Source organism: Gorilla gorilla, chromosome 7 (genome assembly GCF_029281585.2).
Source record: "Gorilla gorilla gorilla isolate KB3781 chromosome 7, NHGRI_mGorGor1-v2.1_pri, whole genome shotgun sequence".
Taxonomy (NCBI): domain Eukaryota; kingdom Metazoa; phylum Chordata; class Mammalia; order Primates; family Hominidae; genus Gorilla; species Gorilla gorilla.
The window spans coordinates 140,357,246-140,373,640 of NC_073231.2; the positions used below are offsets into that span (position 1 = coordinate 140,357,246).

At 44.1% G+C, this 16,395-nt stretch overlaps 1 protein-coding gene across 3 annotated transcripts in view; it reads right to left on the reverse strand.

Moving 5' to 3' along the window:
- Nucleotides 1-16,395, reverse strand: part of ZFAT (zinc finger and AT-hook domain containing) — a 233,381-nt gene that overhangs the window by 51,451 nt on the left and 165,535 nt on the right. For all 3 annotated transcript variants that reach the window (XM_031014020.3, XM_055348046.2, XM_055348048.1), the window contains exon 12: nt 2,205-2,343. In XM_031014020.3, coding sequence (XP_030869880.1) covers nt 2,205-2,343 — 139 coding nt within the window. The remainder of the gene's footprint in view (nt 1-2,204; nt 2,344-16,395) is intronic.

The window sequence follows — 16,395 nt, forward strand, 5'->3', positions numbered from 1 at the left end:
GCATACACGTACATATGCATATGCAAATGCTACATCTATATATATATATGTACAGATGGCCCTCCATATCCATGGGTTCAACCAACTGCAGATTGAAAATATTCAGGAAAAGTAAAAAAAAAATAACAATATAAAAATAAAAAATAATACAAATTAAAAACCAAAGTATAATAACTATTCACATGGCATTTACATTGTATTAGTTATTATAAGTAATCTGGAGATGATTTAAAGTACATAGGAGGATGTGTGTAGCCTTTATCCAAACACCACGCCATTTTATATAATGGACTTGAGCCATCTGTGGATTGTGGTTATCTGCGGAGGGTCCTGGAACCAATCCCCCATGGATGCCTAGGAACAACTGTGAATACATATCTGTGTGTGTCTGTGTGTCTGTATGTGTATCTCTGAAAGAGTAACCAAAAGCAACCCTGCAAAGATAAAATATAAAACCCCGCTCCTGTCAGGGAATGCCGACTGATTGCAGAGAGTCTTAGGAAGTTAACTGGAAACTTAGGGCATGAAACAGTTCAACCTCAGCACATTTTTTCCAGCAATGATGAAAGTTTGGAAGCATAGGGCAATGATGGTATCATCACTCAGATCCTCACGCCTGTCCCAACAGCCACAATAAACATCTATTTCCTGGCAATCCAACCCAAGAGTGTGAAGGATGCGAAAAAGAATCCCTAACCTGCAACTCTAGTTATTTACTGGGGCTGTAAGCCAATCTATTCTCCCCTCTGTGATTCCTGGACATGGGGCATTGGCGTTGGTCATAAAAAATAATGCGATGGCTCCACAATTCCTAGATGTGTTCTGAAAAAAATATACAAAAGCAAGGACTGAACATGTACGGCATGCACGTGTTTTTTCATTTAATCCTCTCCACCATCGTGGAAGATGGCTGCTGTGAACTCCATTCTACAGGTGAAGAGCCTAAGAGGGAGAGAGCTTGGGTAACATGCCCAAGATGGCACAGCTAAGAAAGAAGAATGCAGATTGGAGCCAGGGACCTTCCCACTGCATATCCTGCTCCCCAACTCCATAAAACTGCCATTAAGAAAACGAAGGCACATGCTCGCCGTTACCCCAGATGGATGGCTTTAAAATTATCCTGAGTTTTCTGTGCTGCTCATCTATTTCCGTGCATCAGCCCTGTCACTGAAAGTGCTGAAGGGTATAGTCAATTCATTTGTTTTACATTAAGATGCATTTCATGGCTATTACAGCGAGCGGAGCTTCACGCTGAAACAAAACTCCAAGCATCCCCAGCTGCAGCAGTCTACAATTCCACATCTCTGTTTACTGGGGGCAGATTTCTAAATCTGTCTTCAGCTTCAAATAGTCACAGGACTTAGGAAAGAGGAGCAGCTAACTGTGTGCTGCAATCATTTTTTAGCTGAAGTATTGAAGTGTAGATATAAATACAACAGAATTCTCTGTATGGTAACAGCACATAAGCTAAGCCCTCTCCAGTGGGAATGTGATTATTTATTGAAATAAAACAACAAAAAACCCCAAAAAGTTTTAATAATTTAAAATGAAGAGAGGTTTTCATCAATTCTCATTAGTTTAAATGTTCTAGAATGTCTTTTTTTTCTTTTCAGAATGAATAAGTAACAAGCTTACTTAATAAATATTTTTAGATAATCCAAAAAAGTTCACCTATAAATATGCCTACAATAGCATTAGTTATAACTGCAAAAAAGAAAAATCTAAAAATCCCACAATGTTCAATAACAGAATTGTTAGTGTTTCCATTTAACATTGAATTACAAAAAGCCCTTAGAAATCATAATTAGGAAGACAATATATCAAAGAAAAACAACATGTTCCTGTTAACGTGAAGTAAAGAAAGACAACCGAACTTTCATCTCTGCGAACTTTACGCACGGACAAAGAATGGAAGGCAATGCTGACAAATCAGCATTGCTGAGGGTAGTAGAATTTGTGTGTGAATTTTTACTTCTGTTATTTTAGACTTCCACTAAGGTTGTTGTAATATTAACCAGGCAAGAAGTAATGCTGACAAACAATGATAAGGATGATGATGACAACAATTATGACGATGAAGAATGAACATCACTGGCACATTTACGTATCAGAACTGAACTGCAGGATGTCAGCAGCTCTTCCCAATGGGGGACTTGGCCTAAAAGGAAGTGGGCAGGGCCCCAGCTCGCTGGCCCCTCGCCTACCTTGCTGGATGAGCACCTCCGCCGCCAGCTCCCCGGTGCCCACGTTGGCATACTCCTCATTAGGGTGCTTCCTGTTGTAGTGCCGCTTCAGAGAGCCAGATATGTTGCAGGAGTAATGGCAATGGGCACAGCGGAAAGGCTGCGGGGACAATGAGGAGGGGTTAGGAAAGGTGAGCCCCAGATGTCTGCCTTCGCTGCTGCTCCCACCTGGTGAGCATCTGACACCCTGAAAGCCTGAGATGAGCAGGCCCCATCACCTGTGATATGTTCTAGGGAAAACCATTAGGGCAGGAATGCTGAGACCTGCCTTTGCAGTGACCAACCAAGGGACCGGGACAAGGTGCCCCAGAGGAGGAGCTGTCTCTACTAAGTGAATTTGCTTTTGTTACTTCTTTTCTTTTTTCATCCACCTCAGAATTTAGTTTTTGTTCAAGAAGAAGACAAAAAAAGCAATACACTAATCTATCATTTTTTTAAGTGAATGACATTAAAAGTAGCTCTCATTACAATTGGTTCCCTGATATACAGTCAGGTGTCACATAATGACATTTCACTCAACTACAGACTGCAAACACAGCAGTGGTCACAGCAATAGGTTCTACCACACAGCCTGCAAGTGCAAGTACGCTATACCTTCTGCATCTGTGTAAGTACATTCTATGATGTTCTACAACTAAGAATTTGCTTAAGGACACATTTCTCAGAACGTATCCCTGCCATTCAGTGATGCGTCACTGTATTTGCTTCTTTAGCTAAATGAATTCCTCCGCAGTATTTGCCTGCAAGCACTGGCATACACAAGTGTCAACCATCAGGGAAGTCCAGCAGGTAAAATCTATTTCTCATGCCCACCTGGTCAAGACAAGACACTTTTGGGATGAGGCCAGAAACAAGTCATGCAGTCTTGCCTTTCCTCTTGCACAATGCTTCGGAGGCTGCATAAATAGTGGGGCTGGGGAAAGAAGCACCTGCTGGGCCCCTGGGGAAGCTCAGTGAGACCTGGCCTTTGGCTGGTTGACGGGTGGGCATCTCCATCACTGTCAAATTCCATGCCACGGCCCCTGGTCAGGAGCTGCCAGCATGCCCCTGTAATCCACGTGCTGTATGATTCCGACAGTGCTCCACGGTCATTCAGGGCCTGTTTGATGACCCAGCAGCCTTCTAGCCCAGGAGGAGCAGAAGACCATGGAGCAGCCACAATGGGAGCAGCACTCTGCCTGGTGCAGGGGACTCAGATGGAGCAAGTCCAGCCATACCTCTGGCCTTGACCAATGATGGAACCTCAGGCAAGTCCTGAAACTTCTCTTAGCATGGATCTTTTCATCAGGGAAATGAGGCTCATGCCCATGTCATAAGGTTGTTGTGAGAATTAAATGGTATCATATAAACTGATACCTAAAATGCCATGCAAAGCGTTTCTTATTGATTTTATCAACAATTCTATCACAATTCTTACTGTGCATCTGGAAGCTAATGTACTACTGCATCTATTAAGACCTCAAACACTACCTTTACTCCTCCACTGTCCAATTCATCAATCTTTTCACCACTGTTGCCCAGAAGAGCTAAACCAGCAACTGCAATGTCTGAATGTGAAGTGCACCAACACAGAGAAAATGTCCTCTCATCTTTGAAGCTTAGATCAGCTCCTCTTTCAAGGTTTCTTCCCTTCAAGTATAAAACTGTGATGAAGTAGCCCCATAGAGGCAGATGGGAGAGAGGGAGAAGGAGAGGAGGAGGAAGAGGGAGAGAGAGAAGGGAGAGAGGGGAGAGAGGGGAGAGTGGGGAGAGAGGGAGAGAGAGGACAGAGGGAGAGAGGGGAGAGAGGGAGAGAGGGAGAAAGGGGAGACAAGAACAGAGAGGAGGAGAGGGGAGACAAGGAAAGAGACGGGGAAAGGGACAGAAGGGAGAGAGAGAAAGAGAGGGAAAGGAAGAGGGGGAAAGGGAGAGAGGGAGAAAGAGAGAGAGAGATAGAGAGAGAGATAGAGAGAGAGAGGAGGGAGGAAAGGAAGAAAATGAAGAGGAAAATCTTCCACCTCACCCCCTGCCTAAGTCACACTCCTTCCTCGTAGGCCCCTTGCCTGCTCCAAGAGCAGTTCCCCCTTCTGCCTTCATGCTGTCACCTCTCTTTCTCAGGCTTCTGCCATCTGCTAGCAAACAACTCCTTGGGATGCCCCCTGCTCAGACCTCATGCTCCTCCATCCTATCTCCTTAGGCTGGCTGCCCCATCCCACTGTGACAGCTGTGACATTGTCATGCCACTGTCACCAGGTTCTGCTAGGGCTCAACCTCCTAGATTTATTTACAAGATCTGCAATCCAGGTTTAATGTGAAATGCTGGATCTCTCTAAGGTGCTGGCCTTGTGCTGGATTTGTTCTTCTGTTCTGGTCCCAATTATCATTTTTGCATTGTTGATTGGTGGATCTATATGTTTTGTTGGGTCCTCTCTCCTGAACCATACACAGGAATTTTCAACTGCCTTCCAGGTATCTCCACAGGGATGTTCTATAGGCACCTTAAACTTTGGACTCACATCTTTCTGCAAAATCAGTTAGTCATCAAAGACAGAAACCCACAGCCATCTTTCATTTTTCCTTCTTTCTTACTATTCAACTGATCACAGAGTCTTGTCCAGCCTTCCTGGGAAGCTTTTCCAGAGTGCCCCTGTCCTTTCTCTTTCTCTCTCTCTCTCTCTCTCTCTCTCTCTCCCTCTCTCTCCAGCACAGAGGAGACTCTCCCAGCCTATGAAGGGAATACTGCCATCCCCAGAAGGGCCATTCTGGGAAAGACACAGGGCAGTTAATCTGGTCGGTCAACCTGCTCTAAAACATTCCCCAGGGACTTCGCCCTACACCAAGGCCACACTCTGGTTACCGGATGCTTTGTGCCGCACCGGGTGTGCTGCGTTTCTACATTAAGTCCCTGGGTAAGGAATCCCTGGAGTTTGGCCCACAGCATTTACTAAACAAAAGGAGCTGGAACAAAGGCAAAATTTGTCAGGCTTTCTCATCTAGTGCACAGAGAACAAAAGGTCTAGAATTCTAATATATGATTACTGCAAAGTTAAAATAAAAGCTAAACCATTTTCAAATGCTTTCATCTCTAAATAAGCAAATAACATGAAGATATTATTTTTGGAATGTTAGCATTTACACAGAAATCAAAAAGAAAAAGTGAAAATGCTATATTGCCATCATCGGGCAGTCAGTGGGCATAAAAGGCAGGAAGAAAAAGGGCGATGAAAATAAGAAATGATCCTGCAAACCTAGCTTCAGACTTGAGAGCCAATTTCACCCTTCTTGCGGCAAAGCAGATAAACAGCTTCCTGTGAGTTCAGCTCGCTTTCTTCCCCATGCCCATCCATTGGCAGAATTGCTAACGAGAAGAAAAGTTGCCAAAATGTAAGCATATTGGCAAAAAATGTGTGTGTGAGCCCAAATGAGGATTCAGTCTCTTGAGCTAGCAATTTCTATCAAAATTTTCAATTCTGAGAGTTGAAAGAAACACTTGACTTGGCGAAATCTTCCCTCCATGAAACACTTTCTTCTGTAGCCTCTCTAGCAGTCTGCTGTCTACTTAGCCTCTGCTTTGATGCAGGGGGTTCAAAACATCCCCCAGCAGCCTTTTCACTGCTGACCAGTGCAGGGGGAGTTAGGAAGATAAACCTCCCAGACTCTTTCCTTCATTGGTCTTGTTTCTACTCTTCACATCCATTAGAACCTCTACATGAAGTCAATTACCACCTATTTTCTGCTGGGGATCTTCTCTCCCAAAGTGTGGGAACTGAGCCTCATCTAGGCTCTTCAAGCAAAACAAGTTCTGACCTGTGAGGCACTGCCACAGGCCAGCAGGGAATTCTCCTGGGGCTGATGCAGGGAAGGACACAGGCAGAGGTAGGGAATAGCATCGCTAATCCAAGTCTCAAGGTTTCATTTATGAAGCATATATTTACTGACCTCTGAATATCCTCTGAACCCCAGGAATACATGGCAAATGAGGCAGATTTGTGATTCCCTAAATATGTACAGGTTTTGGGACTTAAATATCAACTCCAAAGATTAAATGCTATCCAGGCAAACTAAATCATAGAACTTGGTTTCTAAGTCAGAAACTCGCAAACAACGAATGACACTAGATCTCAAAAGGGAAGTTATTTAATCAGAGCTTTCAGGACAGAATCCAGCCTAGAGTTGGGAGGAAGATATAAACTGGCTCCATAGCTCATTTGGAATGCAACATCAAAGTTCTTATCGTGGTCCAAAAAACAAGACAGGGAGCCCATTAGCATAGCTATTATTCAGTGTTGCACAGAAGTTCTTAACCAAAGTAATGAGATCTAACATGATAAATATTACTGATTTCTCTAATTTTTACTGATAGCTACTATATGCCAGATAGCTCTAAATGTTTTGCATGGATTAATTCCTATAAGTCTCACATCAAGCTCATATGGTACGTGCAATTATTATCCTCATTTTTACAGGTAAGGAAACTGAGACACAGAATGGTTTAGAGACTTGCCATAGTTTCACAGTCTCCTAGCCTGGTTACTTGGTTTGCATCAGATTTGGGGCCCCAGGCCCAGCCAACAATAAAGAGATGATTTGGTTTTCCACTGGCCATTTTTTTCCCTAGCATATATCTCTCTAAAACCCCAACTGAGAGGGGCACAGGTTGGTATTCTTGGGTCTCCTGGACATAAGGTGGCCCAGATCTAAGTATCAACCTCTAAACCGAGGAATCGCACAGTGGACTGGGAGAGATGTGGGCAGTTACTGGGCTATCATTAGGAGGCAGGGACTTGGCAGGGGAGAAGATGAGGGTCGATACCAGCCAGTGTGCTGTGTGCTGGGTCAGGAAAGTAATGATAGACAATGGGAGCCCCTGGTAGATGTCAGGCGGGACAATGTCCAACTTCCCATTTTGAAATATCCCTCTGGATACCTGGAAGTTAAATGGAAAAAATGGACTTGAAAGGAACAAGACTGGAGGCAGGGAACCAATTATCCAGTTAACTGCAGTGGTACGGACGAGAGATGCTAAAGGCCTAAAATGAGGCAGGGGAATAAAAATATGGGAAAAGAAGAGAACATTTAAGAGAGGTGAAGAAGGTAAAACCAGCCAGACCTGATGGCTGGGATGATGTGTGAGAGGGAGGAGATGGAGCCTCTAGGATGAATCCCAAGCTTCCAGTATGGATGGCAGAAGGCAAGGAAGGCCACCAGCAAGAAGGAAGTCATATGGATAATGGGAGGGAGAGGGTGTATTTCTAGAACTCTGAACATCCCACAGGGTGGGTCTAGAACTCAGAGGACAGCTCCGGGCTGCAAACACAGATCAGGGCACAAGCAACTAGCAGAGGTCCTAAGACTGAATGTGGCCATGGAAAGAGTATATCAAGTGAGAAGAGAAGCAGGATTGGATCAGCACCCTGGAACACAGGAGCAGGCAGGCAAAAGGAGGTGGACTTGGAAAAAGGATGACAGAGGATAACAGGTGCAGGGATCAGGGGAGTCTGGAATCACAGGATCTGAGGAATAAGGTCCTCCAGGTAGGGGAGGATAACGAAGCTAAGCGCTCTAAGAAATCCAACAGGAAGGGGCCTCCCCAGTGTCCACTGGACCTGGCAATCAGGGGGTGGCGCCAGTGACCTACCAAGAAGAGGTTCAGCAGCATGAGAAACACAAAAACCAGGCTTCGGCAAGTTGAGGAGAAAAGACCAGGAGCACAAGCTGGGCTTTGGGTCATGTTCCTTTTTTCAAAATGTGGCATCAAAAAAATCTTTCTCAAAAGGTATATTGGGCCAGGCGCAGTGGCTCACGCCTGTAATCCCAGTACTTTGGGAGGCTGAGGCGGGCAGATCACTTGAGGTCAGGAGTTCGAGACCAGCCTGGGTAATATGGCGAAATCCCTTCTCTACTAAAAATACAAAAATTAGCCGGGCATGATGGTACATGCCTGTAGTCCCAGCTACTTGTGGGGCTGAGGCACGAGAATTGCTTGAACTTGGGAGACAGAGGTCACAGTGAGCCAAGATTGCGCCACTGCATTCCAGCCTGGGTGACAAAGTGAAACCCTGTTACAAGAAAAAAAAAAAAAAAAAGATAAAGATTAAAAAGACGTACATTGAAGATTTACAAATTGAGTTGAGAGAAAACGAGATTGAATGTGTTAAAGCTGAAATTCTTTAAGTCCTTATTTTTATGTCAAGAAAGCAGTTAAGATGTCACCACCATACTATGAGTCTGGGTGACAGAGTGAGATCCTGTCTCTTAAAAATAAAAAGCAGGTAAAATACACATTTTCATAATTTGAGACTTTGCTGTTTTTGTTCTTTAAACAGAAAGAAAGAGAGTAGAAGAGCACAGGGAATCATACCTCACCCGTGAAACTGGGTTCCGAAAAACCTGATTAGAAGACATCTAAAAACCTCTAACTACATTAAAGTGATCACATTTCCCATCGGCACCAAGGAAGGGACCTAGAGGAATGTTTGAAAGCAGATGGGAAGCTGGTGATGTGGTAATGTTCAAAGTCATGACATTGGCAACTGACTGCAATGTACAGGATGGCTTTTTGGCAAAAAGAGGAGTTGCTCTGTTGGCTCCTATTCGCAGCAAGCAAGAAGGCTGTCATCAGGTAAGGTTTTTGCAGTCTAATTTGTGCAACCAAGTATGGTATTAAGGTGGCACATACATCAAAAGGCTCAAAGATCAGATGTGAATCCCCCCCTTTGTTGATAGGCCTACCTTGGAGAGGGTGAAGAAGAATAAAGGCAAAACAGAAAGTGCCAGATGACACTAGTGTGTGAAACCTGGGGTCATACATCACTATTTCAACCTCAGTTTAACAACCTGGCTGATGTAGTAATAGAGATACAGACAGAGATAGACATACAGAAGGAGACTAACCGCCCGTCTGGTATCAGAAAATTTGGATTCAAATGCAGAAAAAGGCCAGGTAATGGTTATGACCTACATGAAGTGGACTGGTTGGTACAAGACCATTTATACACTGCTGACAGAAGTGGTGTTTTTAGAATGCGGACAACTTTACAACACAGAAGGACCTTCTCAAGGACATGATTGCATTCTATGTCAAGCAAGGGTAGAAGAGCGGAGTGCGGGAGCATGAATGAACCAGGAGCAGGAGAAGAGGGTCAGGTGTTAGGCCCACCACTAACAGTGGAGTCACCCTGGCCAAGTCATTACATCTCCACTGCTTTTGAATCCATATCTGTGAAATGGGAGAGCAAACCTTCCCTGCCTACCTGACGGAGATTAGATGGGGCACCAAAAACACAGAGTATGACTGTGCTTTGAGAATCATAAAACCCCATAGGCCTCACTACTGTGGTCTTTAATCAGTTCATTAGCATATTAGCACAGGCAACTAGCAGATGCCCTAAGACTGAACGCAGCCATAGAAAGAGAGTGTATAAAGTGAGAAGAGAAGCAGGATTGGAACAGCACGCTGGGATGCAGGGGCAGGCAGCCAAAAGGAGATGGGCTCGGAAGAAGGACAAGAGAGGACAGACAGTAGGTGGGAGGATCAGGGGAGTGTGGAGTCTGGAACTCCATCTCCTCCCTCTCACACATCATCTCAGCCCTCAGGACTGGCTGGTTTTACCCTCTCTATCTCTCTTAAATGTTCTCTTTTAACATGTTCACATATTTTTATTTCTAATGTGGTCATCTGAGGCTCTAAGAAACCTCCTGGTGGGTGTCCTCCCAATTTCCCCCATGGCAAGAACATTCTCTTCCCTTCTAGAGAAGCTCTTCTCTTCATGTAGCCTGGGACCTTGTGTAGGAGCCTGCCTGCCTGCAGCATGGAGGCACAGAGTCCCTCCACCACCTTCAAAGGCTACGAAAAGTCCCACCTACACCACCATGACCCTATTAAACTGTACCTACTTATACATCAACTGCCCCAGACTCACTCCTGTAAATGTAAGTAAAAAGACTTTAAAAATGTTGCATGTTAAGCCACTTAGAAACACTAACCATCACTCTCATATGCCTTTATTCCTCAGTCGCCATCTAGCGGACTGGGAAATTCTGAAAAAGTGAAAAAACTCTAACCTAAAAAATAGATTTCAAGTGTCACGAAATTTTTATGAACTATATCTAACCATCAATTAAGTTAAACTTTGGCCTGTAGGCATTTGTTCATCTTGATTTTGTAGTTTTCCTGTAGTTTGGGGTCATTTTTTAGGCTCATGAAAATGTGCTCAGGGTTCCGTAGATCAAGTGGCCCTGCCCACTGGCACCAGAGGGGAGAGGGGCCAGTTCTCGTAGGCCCAGCAGGACTCCGGGCCCTGGGTTCCATGTGCTGGCCAGGACGGCAGGCTCTGTCAGCGCTTCCTCACGTGACCTTAAGGGAAATCTTGGACTTCAGATTTGGAGATAGCCATGCATATAGTTTGAATATTTTTCCCTCCAGAACTCATATTGAAATGTAGTATTACTGAGTATTGAGGGGTATTGAGAGTTTGGGCATTTAAGACGTGACTGAATTATGAGGGCTCTGCCCTCATGAATGGATTTACATATTCAAGGATTGAAGGATTAATGGGTTGTCATGGGAGAGGAATTGGTAGCTTTATTAAGACGAGAAAGGGGACATGCACTAGTACACGAACACACTCAGCCCCCTCACCATGAGATATCCTGCACTGCCTTGGGACTCTGCAGAGTCCCCACCAGCAAGAAGGCTCTCAAACAGATGCAGCCCCTTCACCCTGAACTTCACAGCCTCCAGAACTGTGAGAAATAAGTTCCTTTTCTTTATAAATTACCCAGTTTCAAGTATTACGTTATAAGCAACAGAAAATGGACTAATACAAGCCAATCATCAGTTAATCGTCATTTACCACAAGTAAAGAGACACACAAAAAGAGAGGAGGAAAGGAGGAAAGGAAGAAAGAAAAAAGGAAAGAAAAGGGAGAGAGGGGGAAGGGAAGAGAATGGAGAATGCCAGTGTCTGAGTTTGAGGAATGACAATCGCAGGATCAATCAACCATGATCCACTGAAAGATAAGAAAAATAGGCAAAATATGTCATCAACTCACATAAAAATTAAATGCCAAGTCATGCTGCCATTTCTTTCCAAAAAGATCTCTTATCTTTACTCATAAATAAAGTATCTGCTGAGTATCTACTACATGCCAAGCAATATGTCAGGAACTGGAGGTGGCTGGCGCCACATTCACAGGCATTCCACTAAATCCTTTTACCTCGTTCACCACCTTCTACTGGAGGTCCTGAGTGTTTACATCTTACCTCCTCCCTCCCAGATGCCAGGACCTTGAAGGCCAGGCCAGCTGGTAACTTTCTTCTCTACAAGGCCTGCCCGATCCAGACTTGCCCACTTCTCTGACCACATCCCTCTCCATGGTCACCCTCGTTCACTGGACTCGAATCATACTGGCTCCTTTCTCATTTGCATTCTCACTCTCCCTCTATCCGGAACACCCCATCACCCCATCAGCAGATTTCCCTCAGGCAGCTGTGTCCTGGACCAAAGTCAAGTCTCCAAACTGCCCTTCTTACCCTAGTCTTGATCCTGCCATTCTCTCTACAACAAGTGTCTTTCTTTTCTTTCCAACTTTTATTTTAGGCTCAAAGGGTATGTGTGCAGATTTGTTACATGGGTAAATTGCATGTCACAGAGGTTTGGTATACAGATAATTTTGTTACCGGGTAATTAGCATAATACCAAACAGGTAGTTTTTCAATCCTCATTCTCCTCCCACCACCCTCAAGCAGGCCCCAGTGTGTACTGTTCCCTTCTTTGTGTTCATGTGTAGTCAGTAAGCACCCACTTGTAAGTGACAATATGTGGTATCACAGTTTTGTGTTATTGCACTAATTCACTTAGGATAATGGCCTCCAGCTTGATCCATGTTGCTGCATAGGATATGATCTCGCACAAGTGTCTTTATCAGCCCCCTGCTCAGAGCCTTCAAAGTCTGCCAGAGCCTGTGGAGAGCCCCAGATGACCTGTCCACACCTCTTTGTAATAGTGAGTAAGGTACATGCAGGTATTGTACAGAAGTGAGGGCAGGGGGGTAGGGGAAGGAGAGCATGTACCAAGCCCCAAATAACCTCCTCACACCTCTCTGTGACACTCAGCCAGATACATGCAGTTACTGCACAGAAGAAGAGATGGGGTAATGTGCAAATCCCCAGATGACCTGCTCACACCTCTCTGTGATAGTCAGCCAGGCACATGCAGTTACTGCACAGAAGAAGAGATGGGGTCATGTACAAATCCCCAGATGACCTGCCCACGCCTCTCGTGACAGTGAGTCAGGCACATGCAGTTACTGCACAGAAGAAGAGATGGGATCATGTACAAATCCCCAGATGACCTGCCCACACCTCTCTGTGATAGTCAGCAAGACACATGCAGTTACTGCACAGAAGAAGAGATAGGGTAACATACAAATCCCCAGATGACCTGCCCACACCTCTCTGTGACAGTCAGCCAGGCACATGCAATTTCTGCACAGAAGACATGGGGTCATGTACAAATCCCCAGATGACCTGCCCACACCTCTCTGTGATAGTCAGCCAGGCACATGCAGTTACTGCACAGAAGAAGAGATGGGGTCATGTACAAATACCCAGATGACCTGCCCACACCTCTCTGTGATAGTCAGCCAGGCACATGCAGGAGATGTGCAGGAGCTTGCTCCAAACCATCTCACTCCCGCAGCTGCCACTCATGTTTTCAAGCCATTCCTTTTTGACTGAGAACACTCCCCACCTGCTCTCTCTACTTCACTAACTTTCAGGACAACTTCAGCACACAGGAGGCTGTTCCTGCCCCTTAGCAGATCTCGCAACTGTTGTATGCAGGCATCCACTTCTGTCCTTCTGATATTACTCTATTCTACTGAGTTCCTTGGGTCAGGCTCTGTGTATCTTCCCCTCAATATCCTTGAGAAAGAATCTATTGATTCTAATACTAGATGACACCAAAGTGAGAAGGGGCTATGGTCATCTAGTGAAACATGCCACTGACGGTGAAAGTCAGCAAAACTTGTCTGAAGGAACAAGTTGATCACGTTGGATTCAATGCTGACCCATTCATTCCAAGCAATGCATCAAGCCTTAGATCCCCAAAGCATAAATCGTGGGATGACATTGTATAAATACCCACCCTCCCCACTTAAAACAATGCCCCCTCTTATGCTTTGAAAGAAGACAATATTATTATGCTTCACAGATTTGAGCCAAACTTGATGAGTTCAACGTTTTCTTTATCCTCAAGTTATTAAAAATGTCTACCCATTGACTTGTGGTACTAAGAATGGGAATGTTGATCAGCTAGGCTCCCATCCATTCTTCACGAGCCTCAGCTTGCTCTTTACTCCCCCTTCCTTCACCCTGAAATTTTCCCTAACTCTCCCAGGAAGTTGTAAGTTCTTCTTCTCATCTGTCCCCCAACACCTGGTAAAGCATTAACCCCGCTATGGTGTAACTGCCACCTGCCTCTCCAGGTCCGCCCTCCACAGGCTGCAAATCCTTTGAGAGTAGAGTCCACATCAGAACACGCTCACCTATGCTCCCCCAGCAGCCAGTGCAGTGCCCAGCACAGGCAGATGCTCAAATATAGTTATGTGGCTTAAAGAAAAAGGGAAGATTGCTTGCCTCTTTCTGTTAATGATTCACATGTAGTTAGTCCAGCAAACCCTCCTAACAACAACAACAAAAGAAAAAAAACTAAAAATCTGGTTGAAATGGTTTTTTTTAAAAAAAATTAAATATAAGAACTTTAAGAGACATCATAAAGAAAGTGAAGAAAAGCCAAATAAGGAGAAACTGTATTCCTAACATATAACCAAAAATGACCCACACTTAAAAGAGATAAAGAATTCCTGAAGACAAGATAACAACAAAATCACCCAACAGAAAAATGAAAAAATAGTTGAACAGATACTTTACTAGAAGAAAAGGTGGAGGAGGGAGGGAAGGATAGTAAAAGAAAGTAAAGAAACCCAAACAGCTAAAAAACATATGAAAAGGGGCTCAACCTCATTAACAATCATGAAGATAAAAGTAAAACCACATAGAAGGTCACTGCACAGCCACCAGACTGGCAACACGGAATGTTCACACCAAGATATGGACCAAGAGAGGCTAATGCATGTGGCTGCAAACTGGTGCAACCACTTTGGAAAACAGTTGAGCATCACCTAGCAAAGCTGAAGCTGTGCATCCCATGGCCTGCAAGTCCTCTGTGGGTGTATGCATCTTGGAGAAACTGGTGCACAAGCATACCAGGGGACACACACGTCATGAGTCCACAGCAACTGAGCTCATAAAAGCAACAAAACAGAAGGAACCCAATTATCCACTGCAATTGAATGAATAATTACATCATGCTAGGTTCACATGGTGGAGTCATGTTTCACACAATGGTATATGAACTGCAAAGAAATGGGTGAACTAGGGCTACATGTGAGAACTGGTCAGTCTGACCAATATAACTCTGAGTAAAGAAGTAAACTTCAAAACAAATACACAAGGCCAGGTGCAGTGGCTCACACCTGTAATCCCAGCACTTTGGGAGGCTGAGGTGGGAGAAATGGTTAAGCCCAGGAGTTCGAGACCAGCCTGGGCAACATACTGAGACTCTGTCTCTACAAAAAAAATTTTTTTAATTAGCTAGATATGGTGGCACACGTCCTCCTGGTAGTCCCAGCTAGTCCAGGGGCTAAGGTGAGAGGATACCTGGAGCCCAGGAGTTCAAGACCAGCCTGGGCAACATAGCACGACTCTGTCTCTACAAAAAGTAATAAATTTAAAAAATGAGACATGGTTTAGAGATGCATATGTGGTTGGCAAAACTATAATGAAATAAAAAAGTATTAGGCTGATCAAAAGTAATTACAGTTTTTGCCATTAAAAGTAAGGCCATCCATGTATGCATCTCTAAACAAGGTGCTTTAGCATGTGTTTTACTGGCAAAAACCACAATTACTTTTGCACCAACCTAATAATTGTCATTGAAGTCGGGACAGTGGTGACTTTTGGGACAGAGAAAGGGTGGGCTCAGGAAGACCCCACAGGACAGTGTCTGGCAATGGTCTATTTCTGCGCAGCAGCTATGCAAGTGTTCACTTCATAATTATTCATCACACCACATCTTCATGTCATATGTACTATTCTGGACATACATTCTATTTCACAATAAGCAAAGTAAAGAAAGAAAGACAGTAAAAAGAAATGTATGACCAAATGGGTAAATAGGCAACAGAGGCCCCCTTCACAAGGTTTTTATGACGACTATAGAGAACTTACATTAAATGCCTAGAATGATACATAGCATGCAACTGGTAGTTATTACTAACATTAATAACACTGATGACAACAACACTTATTGCAGCACATGCAAAGTGATTTTTAGGTTTATTTTCTTTCATCTGTGTGATAAAAACTGCATTGATACTATAACATATTCCAACAATGAGGCTATAGTAGGAATTTCTCTCTAAAGACCCCAGTGACAGGTCTAGAGGAAATATTAACTATAACTCTGGCATTGCCAAGCTTAAATCAAGTTACCCAGGTGGAGAGATGGTCTTGATCATGCAAGTGCTTCCCGAGGGGTTTTGGTGGTAGGACACCTATTAGATTTACAACAGCACTTCTGCAGCTGAGGAAATGCGACAGGAAGATGAAGTTTTTTTCATTAATGTCTGGGGTGGCCATCAATCCCCTAAAATGCAAGCTAGCACCAAGTCACCCTGAGAAGTGTGTAGCTGGGCTGGGGGAGGGCGGGATCCCAAGTTCTTCAGAACTTTGAATTCAGACTTAATTTAGTTACTTCTGAGACTTAGAAAGCAATTTCATCTAATCAGAGCCCGTAAAGGATGAAGTGATAGCTTCTTCAGTCTTACCTCTCTTTTATTTCTGTGGGAAAAAGACAACCAGAACAGATGCTTCTGAGAAATATTTCCCACCATGTACAGTGGAGAGGTCTGTGGCCTGTGACACTTCTCACAACCCCTAATTGGCAGAGGTTTCTGGAGTCAGACCTCAATCTAGCTCTACTGTCTAACAGCTTTGCAACTTTGAGAATGTTTGCTCCTTTTATTGCAAGGACTGGAGCTAATGTAAACAGAGCAGTCTGCATGGAGATGTTCATCAAATTATTATCATTGACAGTTTACACAAAGAA